At 56.8% G+C, this 27,853-nt stretch overlaps 1 protein-coding gene across 5 annotated transcripts; it reads right to left on the minus strand.

Moving 5' to 3' along the window:
- Positions 1–498: 498 nt before the first annotated feature.
- On the minus strand, positions 499–27,371 carry ATAT1 (alpha tubulin acetyltransferase 1). 5 transcript variants are annotated; one of them, XM_039502171.1, is made up of 13 exons: positions 25,750–25,861; positions 24,459–24,519; positions 23,979–24,070; positions 23,054–23,114; positions 22,392–22,505; positions 20,410–20,511; positions 19,869–19,914; positions 15,365–15,436; positions 13,752–13,971; positions 6,603–6,715; positions 5,668–5,713; positions 4,928–5,260; positions 500–987 (listed from the first exon to the last, which is right to left on the minus strand). In XM_039502171.1, the coding sequence occupies exons 2-13, from the start codon at positions 24,495–24,497 to the stop codon at positions 870–872; spliced, it is 1,356 nt and encodes a 451-aa protein (XP_039358105.1). In that variant the 5' UTR covers positions 24,498–24,519; positions 25,750–25,861; the 3' UTR covers positions 500–869. The 5 variants fall into 5 exon arrangements, with proteins under 5 accessions (XP_039358106.1, XP_039358105.1, XP_039358104.1 ...); XM_039502170.1 differs by lacking the exon at positions 25,750–25,861 and adding an exon at positions 27,226–27,371 and having other exon boundaries at positions 501–987; positions 24,459–24,524; XM_039502172.1 differs by lacking the exon at positions 25,750–25,861 and having other exon boundaries at positions 499–987; positions 23,979–24,129; positions 24,459–24,506.
- Positions 27,372–27,853: the final 482 nt, after the last annotated feature.

Consider the following 27,853-nt stretch of genomic DNA (forward strand, 5'->3'; position numbering starts at 1 on the left):
TCCGCACTGACATCTCCCTGGCGCAAGAAAGGAAGGTGCGGGCTTGTACGCATGCGCATTAGAGAAAGTGTTCACAGGGCCTGTGTTAGGAGGAGGGGCTTGATCCACGCAGGGGCCAAGCTTGGCCATAATAGGGGAGGGGACGGATTGATGGGCGGGGCTTAACCTGCTCAGGGGGAGGGGCCACAGTGGAGGGAGGGTCTTACCTCCCAAAGAGGGAGGGGCTCATTTGGGGCCAGCCTTAACCCACTCGGGGTGGGGCCTCATTGGAGTGAGGGGTTTAAAACAAGGGGCGGGGCCACACTGGAGGGGGTGGGCTTGCTTCCCAAAGGGGGAGGGGCTCAACACGCACGGGGAGGAGCCAAATCAGAGGGGAGGGGCTTAACCCATACTGGGGAGGAGCTTAACTCATGATGGGCGGGACTTCATTGGAGGGAGAAGGAGGAGCCTCAATTGGCTGCTGCTGCAGATCTCATTCCACCCTTCCTCCAGGTCTCCCTGTGGGTGGCATGGGATTTGAATCCCATCCATGTGTGGTCCCCCTCCCTGCTGCCTCCCTCCCTCAGGAGGGGCCCCCTCTGACAATGAGACTCCCACTCATCATTATAATAATTAATGTAGTCTTCATATATTGCGGTGGCATCCTGGGTTTCCATTCATAACCCATGCCCTGCCTGTGCCAGGTGCTGTACAAATACATGGCCTCAAACCCCCACCAAGGAGGAGGATTAAAATAATTGCAGAATGTGGCCCTAACAGTTGCTTCTTTCTGTCTGCAGACCATAGACAGAAGCTCCAGCACCACAGCTCACGCTTCTATCCCTCCGCCTTCTGTGTTGTGACAGCTGCATATATCCGACTGATCACCATCATTTCACTATCATCTTGCACTCCCCGTCCCTGCCCCCCAACTGGTTGTTGCATCGTAGACTTGGGTCGTGAGCTCTTTGGGGCAGGGGCCGTCTTCCCATCATGTGCTTCTGCAACCTGGCCGATGGGGAGACACCACAATACAATGAATAAACAATAATAAGACTGGAGTTGGCAGACACACACACACACGGTTTCAGGCCCTCCAGCATGGAGCATCAGAGACAGACACACACACACCCCACATGACGTGTAACAAAGTGGGGGATTTTCTTAAGAGTTTTGCATGAATACTGTGTGGGTCTCAGTTTCCCTGTGTGCTCTGTGTGTAACAAGGTGCTGGGAGAGGGAGTTTGTTGTTACAGAGGACCAGGTGTGACCTCGCCTAGCAGTCGAGACCTTGGACAACTGCCTGGAGATGGGAGACCCTAGTGACTGGTGACCAGGAGGCCCACCCCAGTTTGGCAGTCAGCCAGTTCTGGCCAGTGGGAGGACAAAGGGCTGAGGAGAAAGGATCCCGGTGCCTGACCCACTGGTTCCAGCCAGTGGGGAACAAAGGATGCAAGAGAGGAGGCCCAGGCGACCTGTTTACCTGGGACCAAAGACAAAGGACGGGAGGAGCTGTTGGGGGAGATGATCTAGGATGACTGGCTGAAAGGAGAAGGCTTCTGGTCTGCAGAGAGAGCAGCCAGAGCCACCTGGATGCAGGAGAGGCCTAGAGGTACTGTGCTGAGGGAGGTTAGGCCTGATGCTCTGAGTGTTTTCTATGCTGTGTTCAGATGCTCAATAAACCCTTCTGGTTTATGCTGGCTGAGGGTCACTGCAGGCTAGATATCAGGGTTGCATTATTCCTTCTGGGTGTGGAGGCCCCGGGGGTCCAGAGCGAGTGGACTCCCTGAGGGGGTGCACGGCAAGAGACAGGCGTGCTGAAGGCTCACAGAGATGTGGTTCTAAGCGGTGGAGGGGCTTACAGCTTAACGCCCAAGAGAGAGTGGATTCCCGAGAAGGACTGTCCCGCTGTAGGGGCTTCCTCCCAGGGACCATACGCAGCCAAGAGAGAGCACGAGTCCTGTGAGTCCGTGACAACATGTTTAATTTTTTTTAAAAAGAGCTGATTTCTGATCTGAAATTTTTTTTAATGGCACGCTTGCCCGTAAATCATGGCTTCATCCGATAATACAGATATCTATTAGAATAGCAAATACCAGAAAATGACCAAAATAGTTACCGAGAAACCTAAAAAATGCACAAACCCCGTCCTCTAAAAAAGTGCTCCTTGGCACAGAACGCCACCCAACCCCTGTGTTGAAGAAATCCATCGATACCATCTTCTAACTCAAATCGTGTCAAGTGCCTGTTCAAAGCCACTCTTGAAGACTCTGCCAGGACTTTTGCCAGATCCCATTCTCAGGATCCTGCCCGTAATTGCTTTAAGCAAACCGTTATGATGCTGTAAGCAAGTGAGCACATGCTTAATGAAGTCAATGGGTGCTTGTGCTTAAGGTTAATAACAAGATCTCGCTGTCATCATGGGGGAGTTGCAGATCCATCTGTTCGCTGGTTGGTTTATTTCAATCTCTTTAAAAGGCCCGACACTCTGCCGCTGTTAAATCCATCGTACGAGTGCAGAGGCCAGAACCGGCGGGATGGGAAATGTAAAACCCCATAGCACCAAATAACCAGGATATGCAAACAATTAATTGGGGCTTGGCCTTTTCCATACTGGGATCCCACTCCTCTCTGCCTGGACTCCCCAGCACCATGGAAAGGGGCAGTGGCTCCCTGCTATGGGTCACAGCCCCTATCTTGAATACCTTCCATTGACCCCACCCCCTCCATCGCTGGCTCCACCCCTCTCCATTGATGTTAACTCTAACACCCCAGCAAGGAACAGCCAGGGAGTGGGGGCCTGGGAGGTGGAGCATTGAGAGGCTTAGAGGAGGGAGAGATGGAGAAAGAGATGAATGATGGTGTCTAGATGAGGGATGAAAGCCAGAGAGCAGAGAGGCAGGGGGATCACCTCCCCACAGATGTCCCATCCCCCATAGGAATGTATCTAGGGTAGGGCAGTTGGGTGCTCTGCTATGACCCATGGCAGCATTTGACCCAGAACTAGTTGGAAAATGAGGGGGTGAGGGAGAGGGGTGGTTCCCCGGGAAAACATTAAATCTTTCAGCAAAAATTTGAATAGGAAACATTTAATCTGAAAAGTGAAATATTTCGATTTAAACAAGCTGTTACAGTGCCTCATGGGAGTTTAGTTTGGGTGTCTTCAGGCCAGGCTCCCTGGTTGGACTACATCTCCCATGATGCACCAGTCTCTCAGGGAAGAGAGGCAGATGCATCATGGGAGTTGCAGTTCAGAAGGATTATTCTGCTGTAGGCTGGGCCTCCTCTGTACATATATCCCATGATGTACCATGGGTAAGGCTATGTTTTGGTCATGGGTATTTTTAGTAAAAATCATGGACAGGTCCCAGGTAGTAAACAAAAATACATGGCCCGTGGCCAGTCCATGACTTGTACTATATACCCCTAACTAAAACTTGGACCGGGGTGCCGCAGGTGCTCCTGGGGCCAGGGCCACCGGAGGTGCTGGAGGGATGGCCTGGGACCCCCATGGGTGCTGGGGGGTGGTGGGAGGCGGTGCACAGCCTGGGACCCCTGCTGGTGCTGGGTGGGGTTGAAGGGACTGGCAGGCTCCCTACCTGGCTCCGTGCAGCTCCTTGGAAGCAGCCAGCATGTCCCTGCATCTCCTAGACGCAGGGCCAGCTCCAGGGTTTTTGCCGCCCCAAGCAGCAAAACAAACAAACAAACAAAAAGCCGCAATCGCAATCAGCAATACCGCTGCCACTTCAGTCCCTCTAGGCAGCAATTTGGGCGGCAGGTCCTTTGCTCCGAGAGGAAGTGAGGGACCCGCTGTCAAATTGCCGCCAAAGACCCGGACATGCCGCCCCTTCCCCTTGGCCGCCCCAAGCACCTGCTTGCTGGGCTGGTGCCTGGAGCCAGCCCTGCCTAGAGGGAGGGAAGGCCAGGCGGGCTCCGTGCACTGCCCCTGCCACGAGATCTGGCTCTGCAGCTCTCATTGGCCGGGAACCACAGCCAGTGGGAGTTGCGGAGGTGGTGCCTGCAAGCAGGGGCAGCATGTAGAGCCCCCTGGCCCCTCCATCTAGGAGCTGCAGGGACATGCTGGCCGCTTTTGGGGAGCCCCCGAGCCAGCTGCACCGGCCGCTGCAAAAGTAATGAAATCTGTGACCTCCGTGATCATGACAGACATGCAGCCTTAACCGTGAGCTCTTCGAGAGGGGAGGCGATTGTATCATGGGAGCCACTGGTCATGCTGCATAATGGGAATCGTAGTTCAGGTGTCTCATGCCCCCACATTCTTCCCTAGGCTGGGCTTCCTAGAGGGACTTCATCTCCCATGAGTCACCACAGTCTCTTGATGAGGAGAGGCAAATGCATCATGGGAGACATAGTCCAGCCAGGAAGCCTGGCCCATAGTCGACAATGGGGACAGGAGTAAACTGAACTACATCTCCCATGAGGCTCTCTGGCGGCCTTGCAGAATTGAAATATTTTCATTTTTTAGAGGTGTGGGGGAGGGAATGGAAATTCATCCAAACATGGGTTTAGAGAGAACCTTTCCCACTGCCCAGCTCCCTGATGTCTCCAGCTCTGCACCCTCCGCACAGTGACTCCTCCCTGGCTCCTCTCTCCCTGCCAACTATCCCCAGTGCTAACCGCGGGGTGTGTGTGGGTGGGTGGGTGTGAAGAGGACGCTGGTGCCTGGTCTTGGGGCCTCCTTTTCTCTCCCCAAAACCTCATGTGACAGCCCCTCCCAAACTTTCCAGACCAAAGCCACCAGGGGCTGGGATGGACTAGGTGGAATTTCAGGGGAATCCTTCCAGCCAGTAGATCAAGCTTATACTGGCATAGCAAGCGACATGGGCTCATTGGTCCTGGCAGGGAGGAGCCAGGATACCAGGCTAGATGGGCCCGTAGGCTTGGGGCTCTGCAGCCACACTGGCTTTGTGCTAGCTGCCCCCCTGCTCACCAGGGCCTGGTGTTGCGATATTCTTGCTTGTAGCGGATCCATTGGGCATCCCATGACACTCCCGCTACCGTCCAAGATAGCTGCTTCCCCCATGGCACTCCGACTCGATCGTACCACCTGCTGTTGAGCCGTGGAGGGAGGCAGTCCACAGGATCTCCTTGGCCCGAGGGCTTTGACTCCAAGGCTGCTTGGATGCCTGGGTCTTTAGTCCTGTCGATCAGGGCCGGCTTGGTGGGAGGGGAGGTGCCTGCAGAGTGACGGACCATCCCACCTGGCTGGGGTAGGAGGGCTGGATGTGATGGGTCCTGGCTGGTGATCATTGTGCTGTCCAACCTGACAGAGAGAGAGGGAGGCACCAGTCAGTGCCGGGGGTGGTGGTGTCCCCTCGAGTACTGCTAGAGTGCGTGTGTGTGTTGGGGGTGATGTGGGGAGCACAGGCCAAGGATGGTGGATCAGGGGGAGGGGAGGGCTCCCAGCAACAAGGGAGGTGGGCCGTGTGAGGAACAAAAGCCAGAGGAGGAGGGATCACGGAGGAGTCCCAGAAGTTGGGCATGCTGGTGGCATGGGGAGCACAGGGAGGGATCCCAGCAGAGGGGAGGCAGGTGGTGTGGGGAACGCGGGTTGGAGGCGGGTCATGGAGTGGTCCCAGAAGCAGGGGGACAGCATGGGGAGAGCAGGCTGTGGAGTTGGGGGTGTCCTGGAGGGGTCCCAGAGGCAGGCAGCGGAAGCAGGAATCTTACCGGCCTTCTGAGTCCTGGAGATTCCTTAGCGGCTCTCGGCTGCTCTCTGGGTCAACGAGCAAAATGGGGAGTGAGCAGCAATTATTTTAACTTCCCTGATGTCGTTCCCAATCCCCCCACCTCCTACCCTAGCCGCCTCGGGACTGCAAGGAGTGGGGTCAGTAGCTGTGCTGGCCCCAATGTCCCCCTAGGGGGTGCTGTGCCGCAGGCAGCGGGCTCAGTAGGGGTCGCTGTGCTGACCCCAATGTGCTGCTAGGGGGCGCTGTGCTGCAGGGAGTGGGCTCAGTAGGGGGCACTGTGCTGGCCTCAATGTGCCGCTAGGGGGCGCTGTGCTGCAGGCAGCAGGCTCAGTAGGGGGTGCTGTGCTGACCCCAATGTGCCGCTAGGGGGCGCTGTGCTGCAGGGCGCAGGCTCAGTAGGGGGCACTGTGCTGATCCCAATGTGCCGCTGGAAGCGCTGTGCATCAGGAAGCGGGCTCAGTAGGGGGCGCTGTGCTGACTCCAATGTGCAGCTGGGAGTGCTGTGCTGCAGGGAGCAGGCTCAGTAGGGGGTGCTGTGCTGACCCCAGTGTGCTGTTAGGGGACGCTGTGCTGCACGGAGCAGGGAGGACGTGGGGGGCTCAGTACACCTGGCAGTCAGTGCTGACCCCAGTGCAGCAGGGTGTGGGGTGGAGGCTCAGTAAGAGACCAGTGAAGATGTGGCAGCACTCCGGCTGACTCTCGGGGGCTGCGACAGGATTCCCTGAACTGCCAGACTCCGGGGGCGGCTGCAGCCTGTGTGCTGGGCTTCGAGGTGGGTGGCTCAGAGCAGTGAGATGCCCACCTGCCAGGATGCCAAGGCCCGATCCCAGCCCAGACACACACACCCCCCATCCACAGTGAGAGATGGAAACCCCGGCCCGGCTCAGGGTGGCGTCCTGCACCTGCCCCACTCACCCGCTCTCCTCTCAGCGCCGCTGGCCACCCCCTTAGGCAAGGGGGTGGGGCTCCTGTAGCGGCTGTAGGAACTCCGCTGAGCCACCAGACCGTCCTGCCCCACAGCGCTCCCCCTGGAGGAGAGAGGGGAGGAGACGGGGGGGGTGATGAGGAGGAGGTGGAAGGTGAGGGATGGGGGGATGCCAGGCTGGGAGGGGGGGATGACAGACATGGCATGGAGTCTCATGGGACGGGAGCACAGACAATGTGATGGAATGGAATTAAGGTGGGGGGCTCAGCAGGGGGCGCTCTCCCCTCACAGGCGGTACTGACCCCATGGACCGCACCATGCTGAAGGGAACGGGGTGGCAGCTCAGCCTGGGGTGCTCCCCCTTGGCACTCAGCGCTGATGCCCTTGTTCCTGACAACCTTCCTGATCTTGAAAGACCTGCTTTGCACAGGGCCCTGTCCGAATCCCAACTCCGACACCTGCATTTCACCTCCCTGCCTTTCCCCCTACAAGATCCACTGACCCACTTCACTTCCTGTCCTAAATGGCTGCACCGAGTCCCTGTGCAGCTGTTCCCCAGCTGCCCCACTCCAGAGGTGGCTGCATTTCAGCGCTGGGTGAGTGACACCCAGGCAGCGTCGCTGTGGGGCTGGTCCCCAGCTGCCCCACCCCAGAGGTGGAAATCACTCTGGGACCCTTGGAGGTGGAAGATGGAAGCCATGTTAGGGGGTCAGTCTACTGGCCTGAGAGGATCCCGGCTGACACAAAGCAGCGAGGGCAGCGCCATCCTGGATTATACTCCAGACCTGGGCAGCACCAAGGGCCCCTGGCTGGTCCTGTGCAGACCTCAATCAAACTGCTGCACTTAGCTTATTATTCAGGGCACCCAGCAGCTGGTGAAAGGGGCTGGCTGGGCAAAGACCCGCCCCCACCCCTAGCAATGTGCTGCATACCTGCAGGGATCGATGAGAGTCAATCCACTGACCCCACTCCCCTCCCAGAGCCGGGAATAGAACCCAGGAGAGTCCTGGCTCTCAGCCCCCCTGCTCTAACCCACTGGACCCAACTCGTCTCCCAAAGCCAGGGATAGAACCCAGAAGTCCTAATTCTGAGCCCCCCCTGTTCTAACCACTAGACCCCACTCCTCTCCCAGAGATGGGAATAGAAGCCAGGTGTCCTGGCTCCCAGCCCCCCCCAACCACACACACACTAACCACTAGACCCCACTCCCCTCCTGACAACACAACCCCAGAAGATGGTTCCAGAGCTGAGACGGGCAGTTGCCCTTGGCCTCTGCAGTGCAACAATAAACGACAAAGGCGTCCGTGGAAGGTTTTGAATAATAATAAAAAAAACTCCAAACTTTATTGAAATGTAAACAAAAGCTCATGTTCCCGCATTCAACGCTAACGACCGAAGGCAGCTCAGAGCCCTGGGCGGCTGAGGGGGGACAAACGGGGGCAGAGATCAGAGTGAGACACTGTCAACCCAGTAAGCTAGCGGTGCGCTGGAAGGCTGGTGGACAAGGCCCTGGGCTGGGAACCAGGAGTTCCTAGCTCTGCCACTGAGAGGGTGTGACCTTCGGCAAGTCCCGGAGTGCAGATCCTCCCAGGCATTTAGGCGCATAACAGCCAGTGAGTTCAATGGGCATTGTGACGGAGTGGGGACTTGCCCTAGTATTTGTATGGAGGCCTGCGTGTGCCTCAGTTTCCCCTGCACGTGGCACTGGTACCCAGTGGAGGAACACCGATTTACGTTTGCTCTCAGGGCAGGCTAAGAGACATAGGTGGGGCTCCCCTCCCTGCCTGGGTGGAACCAAGAGCCCTTAAGGAACTGGTGGAAACTGACCCAGATTAACAAGGGGGCCAGCGAGAGAGAACCGAGCTCCAGGGCTTCATGGATTTCCCCGCCTCCCTGCCAGGAAGCTGAGCAAAAAGCCCAGAACAAACGAGCGAGAGGTGCAGGGCCGCCCAGAGGATTCAGGGGGCCTGGGGCAAAGCAATTTTGGTGGCCCCTTCCATAAATAAAAAACTTGCAATATTATAGAATACTATATTCTCATGGGGGGCCCTGCGGGGCCTCGGGCAAATTGTCCCACTCACATCCCCCTCTCCCCCCCGCCCGGACGGCCCTGGAGAGGTCGGGGAGGAGTGCTGGCTTCTGGAGGAAGCTGGGAGCGGAGGAAGGAGGTCGGCTTGAGAGACAGAGCCTGACTATGGAGTTCACTGTGCTTGAACCTTCTTTCCTCCACGCTGACCTAAGATCCTCCAGCTGCCGTGTGCCAGGTGACTAACCAATGGTTCCCTTGTTTGGAAAAGGGTGCCGCTGTCACGGTATTGACGGGGAGCGCTGAGGATGGGGAAACTGAGGCATATGCCTCATATAACTACTATAGAACATTCCCACTTCATCACAGGTACCCCTCTACCTCGATATAACGCTGTCCTTGGGAGCCAAAAAAATCTTACCGCGTTACAGGTGAAACCGTGTTATATTGAACTTGCTTTGATCCACCGGAGTGCACAGCCCCGCCACCCCTGGAGCACTGCTTTACCGCGTTATATCCAAATGTGTGTTATATCGAGTGGCGTGATATCGAGGTAGCGGTGTATCTACATACCTTTGAGGATCTAGGCATGAATTTCTCTGGCCTCAGTTTCCCCATCTGTAAAATGGGGAGAACACTCCTTCCCTTATCTGCCTGGTCTGATTGTCGGTTCTTTGAGGCAGGGCGCAACGGGGCCCTGATCTCAGCTGGGGCAGGGACTGTCTCTCCCTGTGTGTCCGTGCAGCGCCCTGCACAACGGGGCCCTGATCTCAGCTGGCCCTCCAGGTTCTAATATGATTTTAAAATAAGTGCACCAGATTCAGGTCAGGGAAGGTTTAGAATCAAAGTTTTCCAGTGTTAATAATTATTAACTAATTAACACTTTCATTAAGCTTCATGACAGCCCTGGGAGATGGGACCCTAATTTTATCCATTTACAGTTGGGGAAACTGAGGCACAGAGAGGGGAAAGGACTTGCCCAGTTTCACATTGTGAGTCTGTGAAGAGACTCAGGGCTCTCTACTCCCAGCCTTCCTGCTTTAACCACTAGGCCCCACTGCCCTCCCAGCGCTGGGGCTAGAACCCAAGATCCCTTACTCCTAGCTCCCCTGTTGTAACACACTAGGCCCCTCCTCGGTTCCCAGAACTGGGGATAGAACTGAGGAGTCCTGGCTCTCAAGCCCCCCTACTCTAATCCTACGAACAGCTGTGATGCCTTCAGGGGAACTGGAGCAAAAGCAACTGAGAAGTCATTAACAGCAGTTCCCTTTGGGGGCATCTGGCTACTGGCCGCATCCTCCGTAGATCCCTACCATGGATCTGTCAGCTGAAGGGACCCCTCAGAGGGATCTGGCAGCAGACAGTGCATCCCTCGAGGCTTTAGCCCCTGGCAATTTGTAGACAATCTTTTAAAGAGGCATTTGTAATGGAGCCATGTGGCAACCCAGCCGATCAGGAAGCTGGGGGCGGGCTCTATTTGTTGGATTTAGCAATTGGCAACATGTAGCGGATCGCCTTTGGAGGACGCAGGAGCCTGTCGGTCTTGGGTGTTGCTAAGGTGGGCCCCGTTTCAGATCCACCAATCAAAGAATCTTAGTTTGGTTTCAGTGGTTGGCAGCATGAAGCACATCCCTTTCTAACCCACTCAAGAGACTACAGAAGCAGATCTTATTCTGGAGTCAGCTACTGGTGATCTGCACTGGATCTCTTTTAGATCCAGCCACTGGGAAACAAGGAAGGAGTCATATTTTGAAGCCAGCAACTGGTAATCGGCAGCGGATCCCTTTTAGATCCAGCAACCACACAAGACAAAGGGACTTTATTTCAGAGTCTTGTTGGTGGGCAAGCATGGATCTTTTTAAATCCACCAACAGCAAATCACATGGGATCTCATTTTAAAACCAGGAATTGGTGACCTGCAGCAGATCCCTTTTAGATCCACCAATTAAGAAACAAAACCGGTAACTGGTGATCAGCAGTAGACCCTTTAAATCCAGCAAGCATGAACCACAAGGGGCACCTTGCTCTAGACTCCACCCACATTGGATCCCACTTAGATCCATCGAGAAACATAAGGGGATCCTATTTCTGATTATGAGGTTAGCATTTGGTGATCCCTTTTAGATCCAGCCACTCAGAAAAATAAAGGGATCCCCTTAAGTCAGCAAATTAGTAGGTCGCTTTTAGATCCACCCACTAAGGAACACACATGGATTCTATCCTTAAGTAAGCCAGTGGTGACCTGCAAGGGGACCTGATTCTAGAGTGGCTTGAGGAGATCTAGTTTGAGTCCACTGGCAATCTATAGTGGATCCCAGTTAGATCCCAAGACAAACAAGGGGGTCCTATTTCTGAGTCTGCAGTTGCCAATTTGCAATGGATCCTTTTCTTTAAATCCACCTACAGACAAACACAAGGGGGGAGGATCTGATCTGTCACTAAGCAGCGGATCCCGTTTTGAGATCTGGCACGGGCGGGACGATCAGAACCAGATTTCCCACTGGATCCAAAGTACAACATATGCATATTTTTTAAAAAGGGGGCAGGGGGAACTACCGTGCTAATGGGACCAGATCCCTCTTCGGAGGGTGCTTTAGGATAATTCCATAGAAAAACAAGCAGCCCAGGAAAAACACCCACTGAGCCCCAGAAATAACCCGGCGTCTGCGCCAGCCCCCACCCCCCAAGCATATAAAAAAGGGCTGGGGAGGAGCGATGGGGCTGAAACCCCCCCTCTCGCCAAGATCTCAAGACACAAATGGACGACCAAGCCGGGGCGAGGGTGGGGGACACAGCGGCGATGTCAATGGCTGGTGTTTTCCGAGCGGGTGAGGGAGCTGGGATGGGGAGGATGGGGCAGAGAGAAAGACAGAGAGAAGGCAGGTTAGATCCCAGGCAGGCTGGGGGAATGTGACCTAAGCAAGATCCCTTCCCCCCACCCAAAAAGAGATGGCTGGTGACTTCCGGTTCTTATCCCGCCTGCATCGCCAGATGAGCTGAGCTATTGTGCGGTTCTGGAGGTGCAGTGGGAATGGCTAGAGGTTCCAGGCATTGGCTCTGCTGGGCCATATTCAACCACGCTGCAAAAAGTGGGAATAATCCCCCCAACCGGCTGGAAAGCAGGGGGCAGGGGGCAATGCTGGGTGACTAGCCCAGAGCTGAAACTGGCTGGCAGTGATGTCAAGTGAGAGCAGCTCAGAGCACGGCTTGCGCTGATCCAGATCTGGGCATGCAAAGCACGAGTGTGCAAAAGTTAGTGCAGCTTGCATGGATCCAGCCGTGGGCGCAAACCCTGAGCGTACAAAACCAGTACCAGCCATGCAAAAGGGGAACCCGCAAAATCAGTGCAGCCCACATGGATCCAACACGCTGAGCAGGCAAAGTGAGAGTGTGCAAAATCAGAGCAGTTTGCATGGACCCAACACTATCATGTGCAACAGAAGCATGCAAAAGCAGCATAGCTGATTCGGATCCAACCTGGCGTGCAGAGCACAAATGTGGAAAAGCGGTGTGGCTCACACTGGTCCAACATACCGGTGTGCAAAGGGTGAGTGTGTAAAACTAATTGGCTTGCACAGATCCAACATGTGAGCACGCAAAGGTTGAGTGTGCAAATCCAGACTGGCTCACACGAATCCAAATTCTGAGTGTGCAAAATCAATGCATCTCGCACACATCCAGCATCTGAATGTGCAACAGGTGAGCATGCAAAACCAGTGAGGTATGCAGAGATCCAACACGTGTGCAAACAGCGAGTGTGTAAAAACAGAGCTGCTCACACAAATCTAACATCTGAGCTGCAAAGGGTGAGCGAGGAAAATCAGAGCACTTGGCATGGATGCAACATGGTGGTGTGCAACATGAGCGTGCAAAATCAGCACAGCTGACACGGATCCAACCTGGCATGCAAAATCAGTGTGGCTTGCACAGATCCCACAGCGTGCAACACGAGTATAACTTGTGCCGATGCAGCACTCGGCGTGAACATGCAAAAGAAGGTCTCCTTGCACCGAGCCGGCACTCATACAAAACTAGTGTGACAGAGACCCATCCAGGACTCAGTGGGAACATGCAAAACTAGTGCACCTGGTACTGATCTGGGAGTCGCCGTAAATGGGAAAGCCAGTGCAGCTGGCACCAATCTAGCACTCGGTGCGGACGTGCGAAAGCAGGGTAAACAGCACCAGTTCGACACCTGGCCAGTGCAAATCGAGGGCAATCTGCACTGACTTGGTATTAGAGCGAACATGCGACCCTAGTGGGTAGGGATCCGAGCCTCAGCGGGAGCGGGTACAGCCCAGAGAAGGGGAAAAGTTTGCCATGGGCGTGCAAGGGCTGGCAGTGTGTGCAAAATAAGGCCAACTCCCCCCAAGGCAGCACTTGGGGAGGGTGTGCAAGACGTGCAGGATCAGGATAAGCGTGCAAAGCGGGTGGTCCAGCCAGGGCTCACCAAATGACACAACTGCTGCTTCCACCTCCCCGGTGCTGAGCGACTCCCCCACATTCACAGCCCCACTGAGTCTGGCCCAGAGCAGGGAGGCCTCACATCCAGCCTGCAGATGCCCCCTCCGGGTAACTGGGGGAGGGGACAGAGCTGAGCAGCTGTGGGTTAGCGCAGTTCAAAACACAGGGCCAGGAGAATGAGGAGGGTCACTGTCTCCCTTACCGCCCCCACCCATGGTTCTTGGCTGAGTCAGAAGATGCCACCCTGCACCCACAACCCCCAAATCGCCAGGACAAGATGTCAACCAGCAGCCCAGATCCAAGATCTGCAGGACCAGAGGCCAGCCTGTGTTCAAGATCTCATGGGATTGGATGTCACCCAAAAGCCCAGTGACCCAGATCTTCAGGACCGGGCACTGCCTGGCAGCTCAGATCCCAAATCCCCAGGAGCGGGTGCTGACAAGCAGCCAAGAGCCCCGCTAATGGAAGCCACCCATAATCGGATGCCGCTCCTCTCCCTGCAACCAGATGCCACCCAGATCTGAACGGCCCAGATCCCTGTGACCGGGCACTGCCCAGCAGGATGCCCTCCATAAAAGGACCCACGCTCCTCGGTACAAGGCCAGCTGAGTCCGTCAGGGTTAGAGCAGCAACATCCCCCACCCCGTACCTGGTTCTCCGCCTCTGGGCGGCCGGCCCGCCCTGCTCGCCGTTGAGCAGGTGGTGGGCGGCCGCGTGCGGGGGGCAGAGGCGCAGGTTCCGCAGCAGCTCCTGCTCGTTGAGGAAGGGCTTGAGGCAGGTGCGAACCGGCGAGTTCCCCAGGCTGCTGGAGTGGGTCAGCGAATGCGACTGGTTGAAGGGCCAGGGTGGCTCCACCTCTTCCTTCAGGACTGAAGGGAGACGCCCAGGATCAGACCCTCCAGCCCTGCTCCATCCCCACCCCACCTTCCTAACCCAGGTACAGCCTGGGGGCCCTCGGGATCCTGGATGAACGAAGTGGGAGCGGGTGAACCTTGCAGAGTCATAGAGTTCTGGGGCCTCCTGTTGCTAGAGAGGCCCAGGACATGTGACATAAGGGCATGTTAAGAAAGAGGGGCCCAGGTTGTTCTCCAGCTCTCAGCCCCTCTTGTCTAGGGATGGCCCAGTGGGGAGGGTGCTTGTCTGGGCCTCAGCAGACCCGGGATCTATTCCTGGCTCTGCCCCAGGCTCCCTGAATGACCTTGGGAAAGTCACTTAGCTTCCCTGTGCCTCAGTTTCCCCATTTGCAGAAGGCAGATAGTAGCAGGGCCCTGCTTCCCAGGGCTACTGTGAGGTGCTCAGATCCTATGGTGATGGGGGCCAGATAAGATTGATAGAACGTAATACAGACAGCCCAGTCCATCTGCCCCTGCCGTGTGGTGGTAGCTGTGGGATGAACCCCTCCAGCTAGCAGTGTGTGTGTGGGGGGGTTCCTAGTCTGTCCTCTCTGCAAAGCGAGGGGCAGGGATCTGCCCTCCCTCATCAGAGGGGAGGTGGGTTCCCCCCCAACAGCTGTGGGAGCGGCTCCTGGAGAGGGCAGTGTGGCTGACAGCTGATTGGTGGGTGCAGTGGGATCATTGCACATGGCAGTAAAGACCCCTCCGGGGTATGCACTGGGTGAGGGAGGCAAAGGGGGAAGCAGAAGGGGAGGGGACAGTGCAGGAGCTGGGCTGTGGGGCAGAAGGGAAAGGGGAATCATTCTCCCCCTCCCCCCGCCATTCCAGTCAAAGCAAACGGGGGAAGGGAGGGACATACTGAAAACCACACGTACCAGCAGCCTCATTTCGGGGGACCCCCCGTCACGGCCCTGCTGAGTCCAGGCGCCCCTGTGTGGTGACACTAGGCAGCGCGGGCTGGGTTAGTCAGGCTAGGGCCCCACAGGGTCCAGCGGCCTCAAACCCCCCTTTGATGTTCATTACAGCCAAATGCTGCCTCTTCTCAGCCACTAGGGGCGCCACACAAAACCTCCTGGGATTGTTTGGGAACAGAGGGGCACATCCTAGGTGGGGACACTCCTGAGCCAGCCAGTCCCCCCCATCCCATTCCCCACCCCCTGAGCCAACCAGAGTGCTCCGCCCCTCCCTCTGGGGCTGGATCAGAGTCGGCGCCCCCTAGAGGGGAAAGGCCCTGTATCTCATTCCCCACCCCCTGAGCCTGCCAGTCCCCCATCCACAGGGTGGATCAGAGTCAGCACCCCGTAGTGGGGAAAGGCCCCATGTCCCATTCCAGGCCCCCCACCCTGGGCCGGCGCAACGGGTCTCTTACACTCTCGGTCTGTTAGAGAGTAGGGTTTTATCTCCTCCTCAGCACGTTTTGGAGGCAACTTCCTCACCGGAGCTGCAGGAAGAAGGTGAGAAAGGTCAGTCCCAGAAAGGCAGAGGCCAGAAGGGGTAACTACCACGTCCCAGAGCTGGAGGTTTCAAACCCATCCTGGGCTCACCAGACGGCTAAAGGGCCAGCCGAGGCCTCTGCTGGCAGCCTTGGCTTTCCCGGGGAGCACTCCAACCCAGGCCGTGATCGCTCCTGGTCTAACTTTGATTGCCAGCTCTTTGGGGCAGGGCCCGTCGCTTTGGTTGGGTCTGTACAGCACCAAGCACAATGGGGTCCTAGGCTATGTCTGGGCTAGTAAGCGCTACCAGAACAAATGCACCCCGGGGCCCTGGCCAAATCTCACCATGGCTGATTGCATTGTACTGCCTCTCTAAGCACCGCACCCTGTGGGTTTCCTTTCCTTTCCAAAACGTGCACTGTTGCTGTTCGCCATTAAAAGGATGCTGCACCCCACCTGAGGTGGCTGCATCTCAGCACTAGCTGGCTGATCCTTGTGCCGTGTCGCTGTGCGTCTGTTCTCCAACTACCCCAGCCCAGAGGCGGCTGCATTTCATCCCTGGATGAGTGATCCTGGTGCAGCAGTTCCCGCCCTGCCCCACCCCAGAGGCGGTTGCATCTCAGCATGAGACGAGCAATCCCTGTGCAGTGCTAATGTGCGGCTGTTACCCAGCTGCCCCACCCTGGAAGAAAGGGGCAGGCCCCCCATTGCTTGAAACACTGATTGCTAGATTTGGCAAAGCCCTACAAAGCAGCGTGTAGGTCACCCCCCCATCCCTGAACAGGATGCGGCCTCAAGGGGCATTAGCATTTCTGCCAGGAGGGGTCTAATTCAAGCAGAATTGGCTGAGCAGAAGCAACCTCCGTCGCTATTATATTTGCATTCCCCTAGCACTCAGTCACCGCTCAGGACCACGCTGTGCTGGGAGCCTCCAAACCCAGAACACAGAGACGCTCCCTGTTTTCGGAGACGCTCAGGCCAACCTTTCCAAGAGCAGCCTCTGACTATAGCCTCCCTTGCACATTTGGGCCCCAACCACCTAGCGTCCGCTTCCTAGATTCTAAGGGCAGAAGGGACACTTGTAATCTGAGCTCCTGGATAAGCCAGGCCACAGAACGGCTTTGGATTGATCCCTGGTTGAACCAGAGCAGATCTGGGGGGGAAAAAAGACCAATTCTTGATTTTAAAATCTCTGGTGGTGGAGAATCCAGCACAGCACAGCTGGGCCAGCAGTTAATGCCCTTCACTGGTAAAAATGTACCAGTCTCAATCTTCCAGCCATTGGCTCTTGTTAGACCTCTGTCTGCTAGATCAGTGTTTCTCAAACTGGGGGTACCAACCCAAAAGGGGGTCTCAAGGCTACTGTAGGGCAGTCACGAGATCACACAAATTATAGGATTACCCTACGTCTGGGTTTTCCCAGATATGACCTCCTTTTTGGTCCTCCAAGCTCCGTCTGGGTGGATTTTTGAAATACGAACAAATGTCCGTAATTTTCTCTCGCTCGTTCTTTTTCCTTGTCTTCAGAGCTGGGTGCCCAGCCAGCAGCTGTCACTCTCGGCTGCCCAGTTATGAAGGCAGCGCTGCCATCAGCAGCAGCGCAGAAGTAAGGGGGGCATAGTACGGTTACTTAGCTCTGTAGGGATTTGCACTGATGTTGCAAAAGCGACGTCTGGTACCAAGAGTGAGGGGGGTTGGCACAGCCTGAAATATTTTCAATGGTGGGCCCAGCAAAAAGAGTTTGAGACCCCCTGTGCTAGACTGAAGAGCCTCCTACTATCAGTTTTCTCTTCCCCCTGCAGGTACTGCTAGACAGTGATTAAATAGGGTGACCAGATGTCCCAAGATTAGGGGCTTTGTCTTAAATAGGCAACTCTCCCCACCGGCCTCTGAAAAAAACAAGTGTCCCGATTTTTCACACTTGCCATCTGGTCAACCTAGGACCAAGTCACCCCTTCACCTTCTCTGTGCTCAGCTAAACTGATTTGCCCAAGGAGCCACACTTCCCACTGTCTACAAGTGGCATTGTGGGTGATCAGCACCTCTGAGAGCCAGGCCAGAGGTGTCTGGAGTCAGGCAGCCCATGACTGAGGGGCTGGAAATCAGAGTCCGTTTGAAATGGTGGCCTGCGGGTGTTTCCGGAGGGAGATGGCAGCTGTCCCGAGCTCCCTGTTTGGTGTGGGCGGGAGACAAAGGACTCTCTTTGTTCCAGTGGGGCGGGATTTTGAAAACACAAGGGAATGGAAATCGCGTGACAGGGATAAAGTCGTCCAGATACGAACGCTGATTCAATCGGTCTTTGCAAGTCCCCGGCTCGGAATGTCGCGTTCCCTCCCCGCAAAGCAGGGCGAACTCCAGGGCTCGATCCTGCATGCTGCCTTTCAATGACAGCTTTCAACCCCGGCACAGGATGGATTTGGGCGGCAGGGCGTGGTGTGGTTGAGTTGCCTCAAGGGGGCGACAGACTGCTGCTGCACTGGCCAGCCTGCTCCCGATGCTGCTAGAGGTTAGGACTCAGAGCATGGTACTGGGTGAATGATGGGATAGTGGAAGTCTCAACCTCCATGTCCCCTTGTGGCACTAGGGGGCACTGTGCTGCAGGGAGCTGGGTGGGGGCTCAGTAGGGGGCACTCTCTCCTCAGTAAGTGCTGACCCGTAGGGGGCAGTGTCTTTTCAAGGTGCTGATCGCTCACATTCAAGCAGGTACTCACTCTTCATTCATCTCCTCCTAGTCCCACTTCCACTAGCTTCCCTACACTTTTAAGAAAAATTCTTCTTCGCTTCCTGTCCCAAACAGCTGCTAGTCACTGTATTCATCACATCTGGCCCTAGGCTTTGGTAGGACTATTAAGCAGCTGCTATGCCCCACCCTCAAGGCGGGTCAGTGGTAGGGGAGCGATCCCGGTGTCGCTGCACGCCTGTTATCCAATTGCCCCACCCCAGAGGTGGCGGCATTTCAGCGCTGGTTAAGCCATCTCTGGGTGGCACTGTGGCATGGCGGTTAATCATCTGCCCCACCCCAGAAGTGGCCACATTTCAGTACTAGGCTGTGAAATCTTGCTGCCTGCTTGTTAAGGCGCTGCCGCAGCCCACCCCAGAGATGGCTGCATTACAGCTGTGGTTGTAATACCGCTTGCCTTAGGTAACAGCCTGTCATTCTGCACAGAGGTGAATGCGCTACGTAGACGGCAACGAGCTGTAAAGTGCCACTTGCTCTGCACACGGAGATGCCAAAGCGGTGGCAGGGAAGCTGGCAGGATGGGGTCAGATCAGCCAAGGTCTGGGGGGTCATCACAGGACAGAGGAGGAGAGGGGGCGTCTGTGTGGGGCTGAGGCCTAGATGCAGGGGAGGAGACACTCAGGGGGCAGTACGCGTTCCGTACTGCATTGAGGCTGCTTAGAGAGAACGCCACCCCCAGGGCGACGGGAGGCCTGGCAGCATAGGGGCCAGGAACCTCAGGCAGGGAGGATCTCGGCGTGCTAAGAATGCACAAGCTCTCTAGGCGAGACGGGCCCGAGCAGGGGGAGAAATAGAGCAAGGTTAAGTTCCAGAGGCATTCGGTAACGCTGCCCCCCCGCCCCTCCACCGCAGCTCTGGGATGATCAGCAGCGGGAGGAGCAGACGAAGGCAGCACAAAGGGTTAAATCCCACTGCCTCCGGGTGATATGAACGAAGTCAGCATGAGCCTGTGGAACTCATGGACACGGGAGGGAGCTGAGGCCTGGAGTTTAACAGGATTCAAACAGGCAGAGTTGCCTAAGGGTTAGCACAGTGGGCCGTGACACAGGACACCTGGGTTCTATTCCCAGCACTGCCACCTGGCCTGCTGGGTGAGTCACTTCACTGCTCTGTGCCTCAGTCTCCCATTCTGCCCTTTGTCCAGGTGAGAAGCAGGATACAGCCGAGGTCCTGTTCCTTCCCATCAAGCCTAGCCCTAGCTCGGGGCGGAGGGGGGGAGAAGAGAGTATAATTCCCAGACTGCACCTGGCCTTAAAGGGGCCACACCACAATTTTTGTTTGCCTTTTGATCGTCACCCAGGCTAGCTGGCCCAGCTGGCCGGGAAGGGGGTGAAGAGCACCTCCCTCCTCAGGCCTGAAACCCCACAGGGCAGTGGAGAGACAGGACCACCAGGCGGAAAGCAGGACTGAGTGGTGCTGTTATCGCTCCGATTGGGGGATTTGCTGCCCTCTAGGTGCTGCCGCTTGCCCTCCAGATTTGTGGGCTTAGCCCCTGGTCTAAACCCCAGACCTCTGGGGTAGCCCTGCCTACGCAATGGGGAAGCAGGACCAACGCTGACCCCTAGGGGACAGGCCGGGCTTTGCAGCTGCCATCAAGGCAGCCCCCAGCTGGCGCAGGTCTGTGCAGGGTACAGGCTGCATGGCAGGGAAGCGCTTCCCGCTGATGGAGAAGGAGAGCCACCCACGGCCAGGCCACTCACCATGCTGGTCGGCAAAGAAGCCCTCGAAGATCACGAAGTTGTTCACCTGGGAGAAGCAAAGGCCATGGACAGTGAGAAACTCCTGCCTCTGATGCCTCCCGCCCCACCCCTAACTCCCTGCTGACCCCATTGTGCCCCAGCACCAGTCCCCGCTTCGCTCTCCTCCGTCCCCTTCCTCCCCAGCGCCAGCCTCCCCCGCCCAATTCCCCTAGCACCGCCCCCCCCCCCCCCGGATACCCTCATACACCTGCCCTTCACCAGCCTCCCCCTTGCCCTGCCCAGTCATGCTCAGGCCCCTGCTGCTCCAGGAGGACAAAGGTGGTCTGAAGCCTCCAGGAGCGGGGGACCTGAGAATCAGCCCCTCTGGCCCTGCCATGGGGCAAGAGCCTTCTCCTCTGCAGCTCCCCGGCATGGCTAGACGTCGAAAAAGCAGCTAATAAATCACTCAGTACATGCCTCCCACCATCCCTTGGACACAATGGGGTGTGTCCATCCCCCACTCCCCAGAGGATGATGGGAGGAGCCAGAGGGCACGACTCACCTGGGGAATGGTCCCCTGCAGGTTGTAGTGCTTGCGAAGGAAGCAGAGGAGTTTCTCCGAGGGGCGGTCCACGGCCAGCTGGTGGGGCTGCACTCGCTCGCGCTGCCAGCCGGACGGACGGAGAGGAGATGCAGCCGGGGATTAGTCAAGGCCACAGGGTCAAGATCAAACACACCCACGGCACAAGCCACATCTTCAGCTAAGGAACTGACTAGCTCAGGGGATGGGGCATGAGTAGGGCCCTAAATTCACGGCCATGAAAAACACATCACGGACCATGGAATCTGGTCTCCCCCCGTGAAATCTGTATGGTACAGAGTAAAAGCCTACAAAAGATCAGATTTCACGGGGGAGGCCAGCATTTCCCAAATTGCAGGTCCTGACCCAAAAGGGAATTGCAGGGGGGGGGTTGCAAAATTATTTTAGGGAGGGTCACGGTATTGCCACCCTTACTTCTGCGCCGCCTTCAGAACGGGCGGCCAGAGAATGGCAGAGAGTGGCAGTTGCTGACCGAGGGCCCAGCTCTGCAGGCAGCAGTGCAGAAGTCAGGGTGGCAATACCATACCATGCCGTCCGTACTGCTGCTGCTGGCGGTGGCTCTGCCTTCAGAGCCGGGCTCCCGGCCAGCAGCTGCTGCTCTCCGGCTGCCCAGCTCCGAAGGCAGCGTTCCCGCCAGCAGAGGCGGAAAAGTAAGGGTAGTAGTACTGCAATCCCCCCTACAATAACCTTGTGACTGGACCCCCCCAATCATTTTGGGCCAGGACCCCTACAATTACAGCACCATGAAATTTCAGATTTAAATATGTGAAATCATGAAATTTACAATTTTTAAAATCCTATGACCGTGAAATTGACCAAAATGGACCGTGAATTTGGTAGGTCCCTAGGAATGGGACACAGGGCCTTTCCCCTGTAGGAGGCACCAATTCCACTCCAGCACCAGGGCAGTAGCTGCTTAAAGTTGTTCCCATCTGTTGGCCCACACGTGAAAGCGGTTAGTGAGCCTCAACCCAGTTCCCAGTCATAACCACCACCTCTAACTGGCCACTTCCCAGCAGCTTCAGGCCTGGTCACAGACTCCTGGTACCAGCCCGACCAGTGGCCTGGGATGAAAGCTCAGACGGAACAATGGGGTCCCCCATAGATGCGGGAATACAGGCCCAGATGAATCAATGGGGTCACCCGTTGTGAGTCAGGACCCCAAGGGAAGAACAGGCGGTTTGAACTCCTCAGAATAAGCGACTGTTCATTGGTTGTGAACAATATTACTGTGTATCAATATACGTCAAGGATGGTCTTTAATGGAAGCTTGTAGTGGCCTGAATTTGGTGGCCGTGAGGAGATCTGTGTACCGGCTCTGGTGATGATCATATGCACGTGTGTTGTTCAGAACATTGTAACTGTAATCAGGACGCAACTACGGCATCGCCTCCTAACAGGGGGGTGAAGCAATCAGGCAGGGAGGGGCACCGAGCATTGGCCAGCCCAGGGAAAGATCATGGCGGACCACTGAAGTTAATGGAAAGACACTGAAACTGACCAGAACTCCCCTAGTTTTCCAAGACTGGGGTTGAGAGGTTTCCCACTCTCTGTAACCATGAATTCCCACAGTCGGGGGTGGGGGCGGGGGGGGAAGACCCACAAAGCCTGTCCAAAGGGAAGGAGGCTTGAGGAAGTGAAGGCTATCCAGGGCTGGCATCTAAGCAGGGCGCTGTCTGTGGCGCACTAGGACAGAGGGCATGCTGGGAAACCGTTCAGGTAACTGGCATTAGGAGAGGGAATTTGGCTAACAGAGAAGCATGAAGCCTGAGACGGCGTCTTTATTTTCCGTGGAGCTCGTCTGCGTTGGCTTCCCCTCACTAGTTCCCCCTTGGGTCTGTCTGGGAGGATCCCTCTCACCCCTCTGGGTGTGGCAGGGAGGCGGGAAAGGGATGAGAGGGACCCTCCCAGACGAAGCAATTCCCTTGGGCCCCGGCTCTCACCTGCAGCATGCACTGGAAGAGCTCCTTGCCATAGCCGTGCCTCTGCAGCGACTCATGGATATAGAAGTCCAGCACACACAGCGGCTCCACCTCATTGTGAGCCCCATGGCGATCCTGGGGTGGGGGGGGAGGAAGAGGAGAGAGAATATGCAGGCACTGCTGAATAACCAGGGGGGCCCAGAATAGGTGACCTGCCCTGAAATATCAGAGAACCCAGGAGTCCTGGCTCCCGGATACCCCCTAACCCACTAGAACCCACTCCCCTCCTAGAGCCAGGGATAGAACCCAGGAGTCCTGGCTCCGAGCCCCCACCCCACCCTGGTTCTAACCCACCAGACCCCGCTCCCCTCCCAGAGCCAGGGATAGAACCCAGGAGTCCTGATTAAAGCTGGGTGAACCTTTTCCAACAGAGGTTTTTCCCCTGATACTGAAATAGATCCAAGGAACAAGGATCGCAGTGGAACACAAAAGGCCAGTTAGACAGCACAGTACTGGGGCCAGCACAGACTGTAAGGGGACAGCGCCCCCCTACTGAGCCATCCAACCTGCTCCCTGCAGCACAACGCCCCCTAGTGTCGCACTGGAGCATTGGGTCAGCACTGACTGAGGGGAGAGCGCCCCCTATTGGGTCTCTAGTTCAGAGCTCCATTACAGCAACTCACCAGCAGGAAGAGCTTCTTGTAGCCGACCTTGAGGAAGCCGATTATGGCCCCTTTCCCCGCTCTGCAATGGGGGAGGAAAAGAGGGGACATTAGCGACGGCACCAGGCTGGGAGAGAGGAGAGATACACTGATGGGATGCCGAGATTGTCCTGTCTGTGCATGAAGTTCCTCTACTCTCTATGGTACCAGCTGCATAGGGACAGAGGAGCCAGGGACAGGTGAGCTAGGGTCCCACCTACTCCTCCAATGTCTATGGTATGGTGAATGTAGAGGGGGAGGGACGGAGGACCTGTGAAATTCACTGCTGCAGGACATTACCCTGTCAAAGAGCTGAATGAGGCATGCAGGAGAGCAGACACTGGTGTAGACACATCCAATTCTCAGGCTTCAGGACAGGAGTTGATGCCCACCTGAGGAAGGGGGTGGGTGTCAAGAAGGAATCTCTCAACATCTGAGAGTAATGCCCAGTAGAGTGAGTTGGGGGAAGTTTATAACTTTCTCAGAAGTACCCAGCACTGGCTACTGTGCGGGGGCAGAACCAAAGGGTTCACTGTGCTAATCAGGATACTGGGCTAGATGGGCCCATGGATCTGATCCGGGGAGGTAGGATACTGGGCTAGATGAGCCCATGGATCTGATCCGGGGAGGTAGGATACTGGGCTAGATGGGCCCATGGGTCTGATGCAGGGAGGTGGGATACTGGGCTAGATGGGCCCATGGGTCTGATCTGGGGAGGCAGGATCCTGGGCTAGATGGGCCCATGGGTCTGATCTGGGGAGGTAGGATCCTGGGCTAGATGGGCCCATGGGTCTGATCTGGGGAGGCCAGCTAATAAGCCAGAATGGCCCCCTGGTCTGATGCAGGATGACGTGCCCTTCTCCACAGGGACGGCTCGGGAACCAAACCCAGTCGCAGGGGGACTCACGTCTTCACTTCATTGTCCTTCAGGATGTAGAGAACGTGGTGGTTTGTCTGCATCCGCGAGGCGCTGGTGATTGGGGCCGGCAGGTTCTGGGCCTAGAAACAGATTGGGGGGGGGGCTGGGGCAGAGGGCAAGGCTGTGCTGGGGAGGAGAACTACCACAGCTCAGCCCTGGATCAGAGCCAGTGCCTCTTGGCCCCCTAAGCCAGCCTGTACCCTGCCCTGGGGCCATGTCGGAGTCAGCGCCCCCTAGAGGATAAAGCCCCCACCTGTCCCATTCCCCACCCTCCTGAGCTCACCCGTTTTCTAGCTCGCTGATGAGCCTTCATCTTCTAACAACAGGAGGGGAATAAACGAGGGGCGGGGTAAACAAGGGTGGGGGAGCTCACATCTGGCTGATCCTGGTACCCCTATTTCCCCCCACCCCCGAGTCTGATCCCATCCCACCTCCCATTAACCCCTCGGTTTCCAAACCCTGCCTTACCTTGGCCGAGGCCTTGCCCATCTCGTCTATGATGGTCATGAGCTGCTGCTGCAGATCCACCCTGAGCAGAGGAGGCAAGAGAGCAAAGGAGTTAGGACTCGCTGGAGTCCGAGCCACCCACAGAAGGAGGGGCTGTGCCCAAATTTGCTGAGGGAAAGGGGTCTGAGGCCCTAAATGCCAAGGGGGAGGGGACCGCAGGAGGTCAGGCTGTGTCTGAGACGCATTCACATGGAAAAACAGCAGGACAATACCCTATTGTTCTCCATCTACCAGTCCCCTCTGCTTAACCACTACCCCCACTCCCCTCCCAGAGCTGGAATAGAACCCAGGAGCCCTGGCTCCCAGCCCCCCATTAACCCACTGGACCCCACCCCGCTCCCTGACCTGGGGGTAGAACTCAAGGGGCCGTAATGCCCTGGCCACCTGCTCTATCCACCAGCCCACCCCCTCAGTCTTTTAACATAAAATCCCCACGTAAGCCACAATGGAAAGGCCTCGGGGGATCATGAGGGACTCTCACAACCCATTGTACAGTACTCTGGCACAATCCATTAGGCAGTGCAGCCATGAAGCAGCAGCAGCAGCAGAGCGGAAAGATTTAATCGGCTGTATGTTGGTGACAGCCTCCCAGCCTCACCACTGTAAAAACTGTCTACCAGTGTCTGAAGGGAGGAGGATTCTTTAGGGGATGTCGAGCTAGGAGGCATTGGTGGGGGAGCTCTCCAGCTGGGTGTCAGGGCTAGCGCTGTCTGGGCAAATCTTTGAGCCTATGCAAGTCTCTCTCCAAGGGAGGAAAGCGGAGTCTGAGCACTGGAGAAATTTTGACCTCTGTCTGGACAAAGGCCTGGGGAATAGGATGTAGGGATCAACGCTGCCCGGCCCCTGTCTGGGGCTGGAGTTGCTGGGATCCAATAAAGTTTTGCCTTCTGCTGAATTCTGTTACTCCTTCCCCCGCCATTTACAACTAAACACCAAGATCTGTTCTAGACAACTAGACCCCACTCCCCTCCCAGAGCCAGGAATAGAACCCAGGAATCCTGACCTCCAGCCCCGCCCCCACACACACACTCTAACCACTAGACTTCACTCTCCACCCAGAGCCGGGGATAAAACCCAGCAGTCCTGATCCCCAGTCCCCCCTGCTCTAACCACTAGACCCCACTCCACCACCAGCCCCGAGCTAGAGCTAGAACCCAGGAGTCCTGACTCCCAGCCCCACCCCTTGCTCTAACCCACTAGACCCCACTCCCCTTCTTGAGCTGGGAATGGAACCCAGGACTGCCTCACACACCCCAATCCCCAGCCTATGTTTCTCAGTCCTTCACTGGGAGGGGTCAGGCTCTTCCGTAGCCAGGGCTACATCACTCCAGGGACGCTGTGGCATGGATACATGGAACTGCTGTGCAGATACGTGGCCATCTGGAAGATGCAAGGCCCATGGCTCACTGGTGGAACTGTGGGTTGTAGGTTACAATATGTGGGGTTCTGGCCCTTCCCCTACCTCCGCCCCATAGCTCAGAAGTCAGCAAAAAACTCCAGAGGCCATTTAAACAAGTGACTTTGTGAGGAAGTGGTGGCAATTCCCCAGCATGCTCCACAGGCAAGGGGTGGCAGATTATTCCCAGCACAGGTGGTGGAATTTACCCAGCATGCCCCTTTTACCCAGCTGCACCAAGGTCCAATCACATGAGCAGCTATTACCCATAATTCCCCAGGACAAGGGTGCCTAATATGCATCATATCTGGGGGCAGCGATGATGGGTAGCTATTACCCATCACACCCCAGGGCAGAGAATAGCTATTACCCATCATCCCTGGAGTCTGGGTGATATCCAGAAATAACTTTGCCTCCTATATCCCCAAAACACCACTGTGGAAGGCTCCAGAGTAAGCAAATGAGGGGACATACCAATGATCCTAAAGGACCCAGGTTATCCAAAACAACTCCTTCCCGGCACCACCCTCAACTGGATGCTCTGGGGTGCTCTAAATCCAGCAAAAGCCACCCTGGCAAAGCCTGGAGACAGGTTAACCATGGGGAAGGAGCACCTATCATACCCTGGGGCAGGGGTGATGGGCACCCATTACCTATGGGAGCCTCCCGATACTGATCATGCCCTGAGGCAGGAGACATCCCCCCAATACCCATTATGCCCTGTGGCAGGGGTGATAGGCACCCGTTATCCATCGTGCCCTGGGGCAGGGTCCCCCCTTACCCAAGGTGCCCTAGGGCAAGGATGATGGACACGTTACCCATGGTGCCCTGGGGCAGGGTCGCCCTTTACCCAAGGTGCCCTAGAGCAGGAGTGATGGACACATGGTACCCAAGGTGCCCTGGGGCAGGGTCCCCCCTTACCCATCATGCCCTGGGGCAGGGGTGATAGGCACCCATTATCCATCGTGCCCTGGGGCAGGGTCCCCCCTTACCCAAGGTGCCCTAGGGCAGGGGTGATGGGCACGTTACCCATGGTGCTCTGGGGCAGGGTCCCCCCTTACCCCAGGTACCCTAGGGCAGGGGTGATGGGCACGTTACCCATGGTGTCCTGGGGCAGGGGCGCCCTTTACCCAAGGTGCCCTAGGGCAGGGGTGATGGGCACATGTTACCCATGGTGCCCTGGGGCAGGGTCCCCCCTTACCCAGGTACCCTAGGGCGGGGTGATGGGCATCCATTACCCATCGTGCCCTAGGGCCCCTTACCCAGGTGCCATCAGGGCGGGGTGATGGGCACGTTACCCATGGTGCCCAGGCCAGTTGCCATCACCTGGGCGGTCGCGGTGTAGCCAGGCCCCCTGCGGCCCGGCGGCTGGAGGTGCTGGTCCACCGCCGTGACCCGCTCCCCGAGCAGCGCGTCCACATCGAAGGGGAACTCCATAGCCCGCCGGCATCCGGGTCCTGCTGCTCGCCCCCTGCCCCGCCCTCCGGCGCGCGGCTTCCGTCTAGCCACGCGCGCACCGCCCCCTAGCGACACCTCGCTTCCGTGGCAACCGTCTCGCGCCTGGTTCCGCCCGTAGCAACCGGGCCTCCCTAGCAACCACGGCCTTAAGCTTGCCCCGCCCCCCCCTCACTCTGCTCCCTCCCCCGCAAAATGGGCCATGGGCGCCTCTGACCCCTCCCCCTCCCTGTCCTAGAGCATCATGAGTAATGAGTGCCCACCAGCCCTGCCCCAGAGCGTGGTGGGTAAATGGCTGCTCCTTGTCCTAGAGCATGATGGGTAACAAGTGCCCCTCACCCCTGCCCCAGACTATGCTGGGTAAGGGGTGCGCATCATTTCTGCTCCAGGGCATCATGGGTGATAAGATCCCAGTAGCTATCCCCCAAATCCAGGTCTGCCCAATACTGGGGAGCACCCAAAGCCTCATCACCCTCAAACTAGGGGATCCACCTAATCTGCCTCC

The sequence above is a fragment of the Mauremys reevesii genome, linkage group 15 (assembly GCF_016161935.1).
Source record: "Mauremys reevesii isolate NIE-2019 linkage group 15, ASM1616193v1, whole genome shotgun sequence".
In the NCBI taxonomy this organism is placed as follows: domain Eukaryota; kingdom Metazoa; phylum Chordata; order Testudines; family Geoemydidae; genus Mauremys; species Mauremys reevesii.

What these genes read in the sequence shown, in the direction of transcription:
- ATAT1 (XM_039502170.1), bottom strand. Translation starts at nt 27,330, where the DNA reads ATGGAGTTCCCCTTCGATGTGGACGCGCTGCTCGGGGAGCGGGTCACG. An exon ending in CTTCTTTGCCGACCAGCATG is followed by an intron (nt 15,437 to 19,868) that starts GTGAGTGGCCTG and finishes TTCTTCCTGCAG; the next exon opens with CTCCGGTGAGGAAGTTGCCT. An exon ending in CTCTCTAACAGACCGAGAGT is followed by an intron (nt 13,972 to 15,364) that starts GTAAGAGACCCG and finishes GTCTCCCTTCAG; the next exon opens with TCCTGAAGGAAGAGGTGGAG.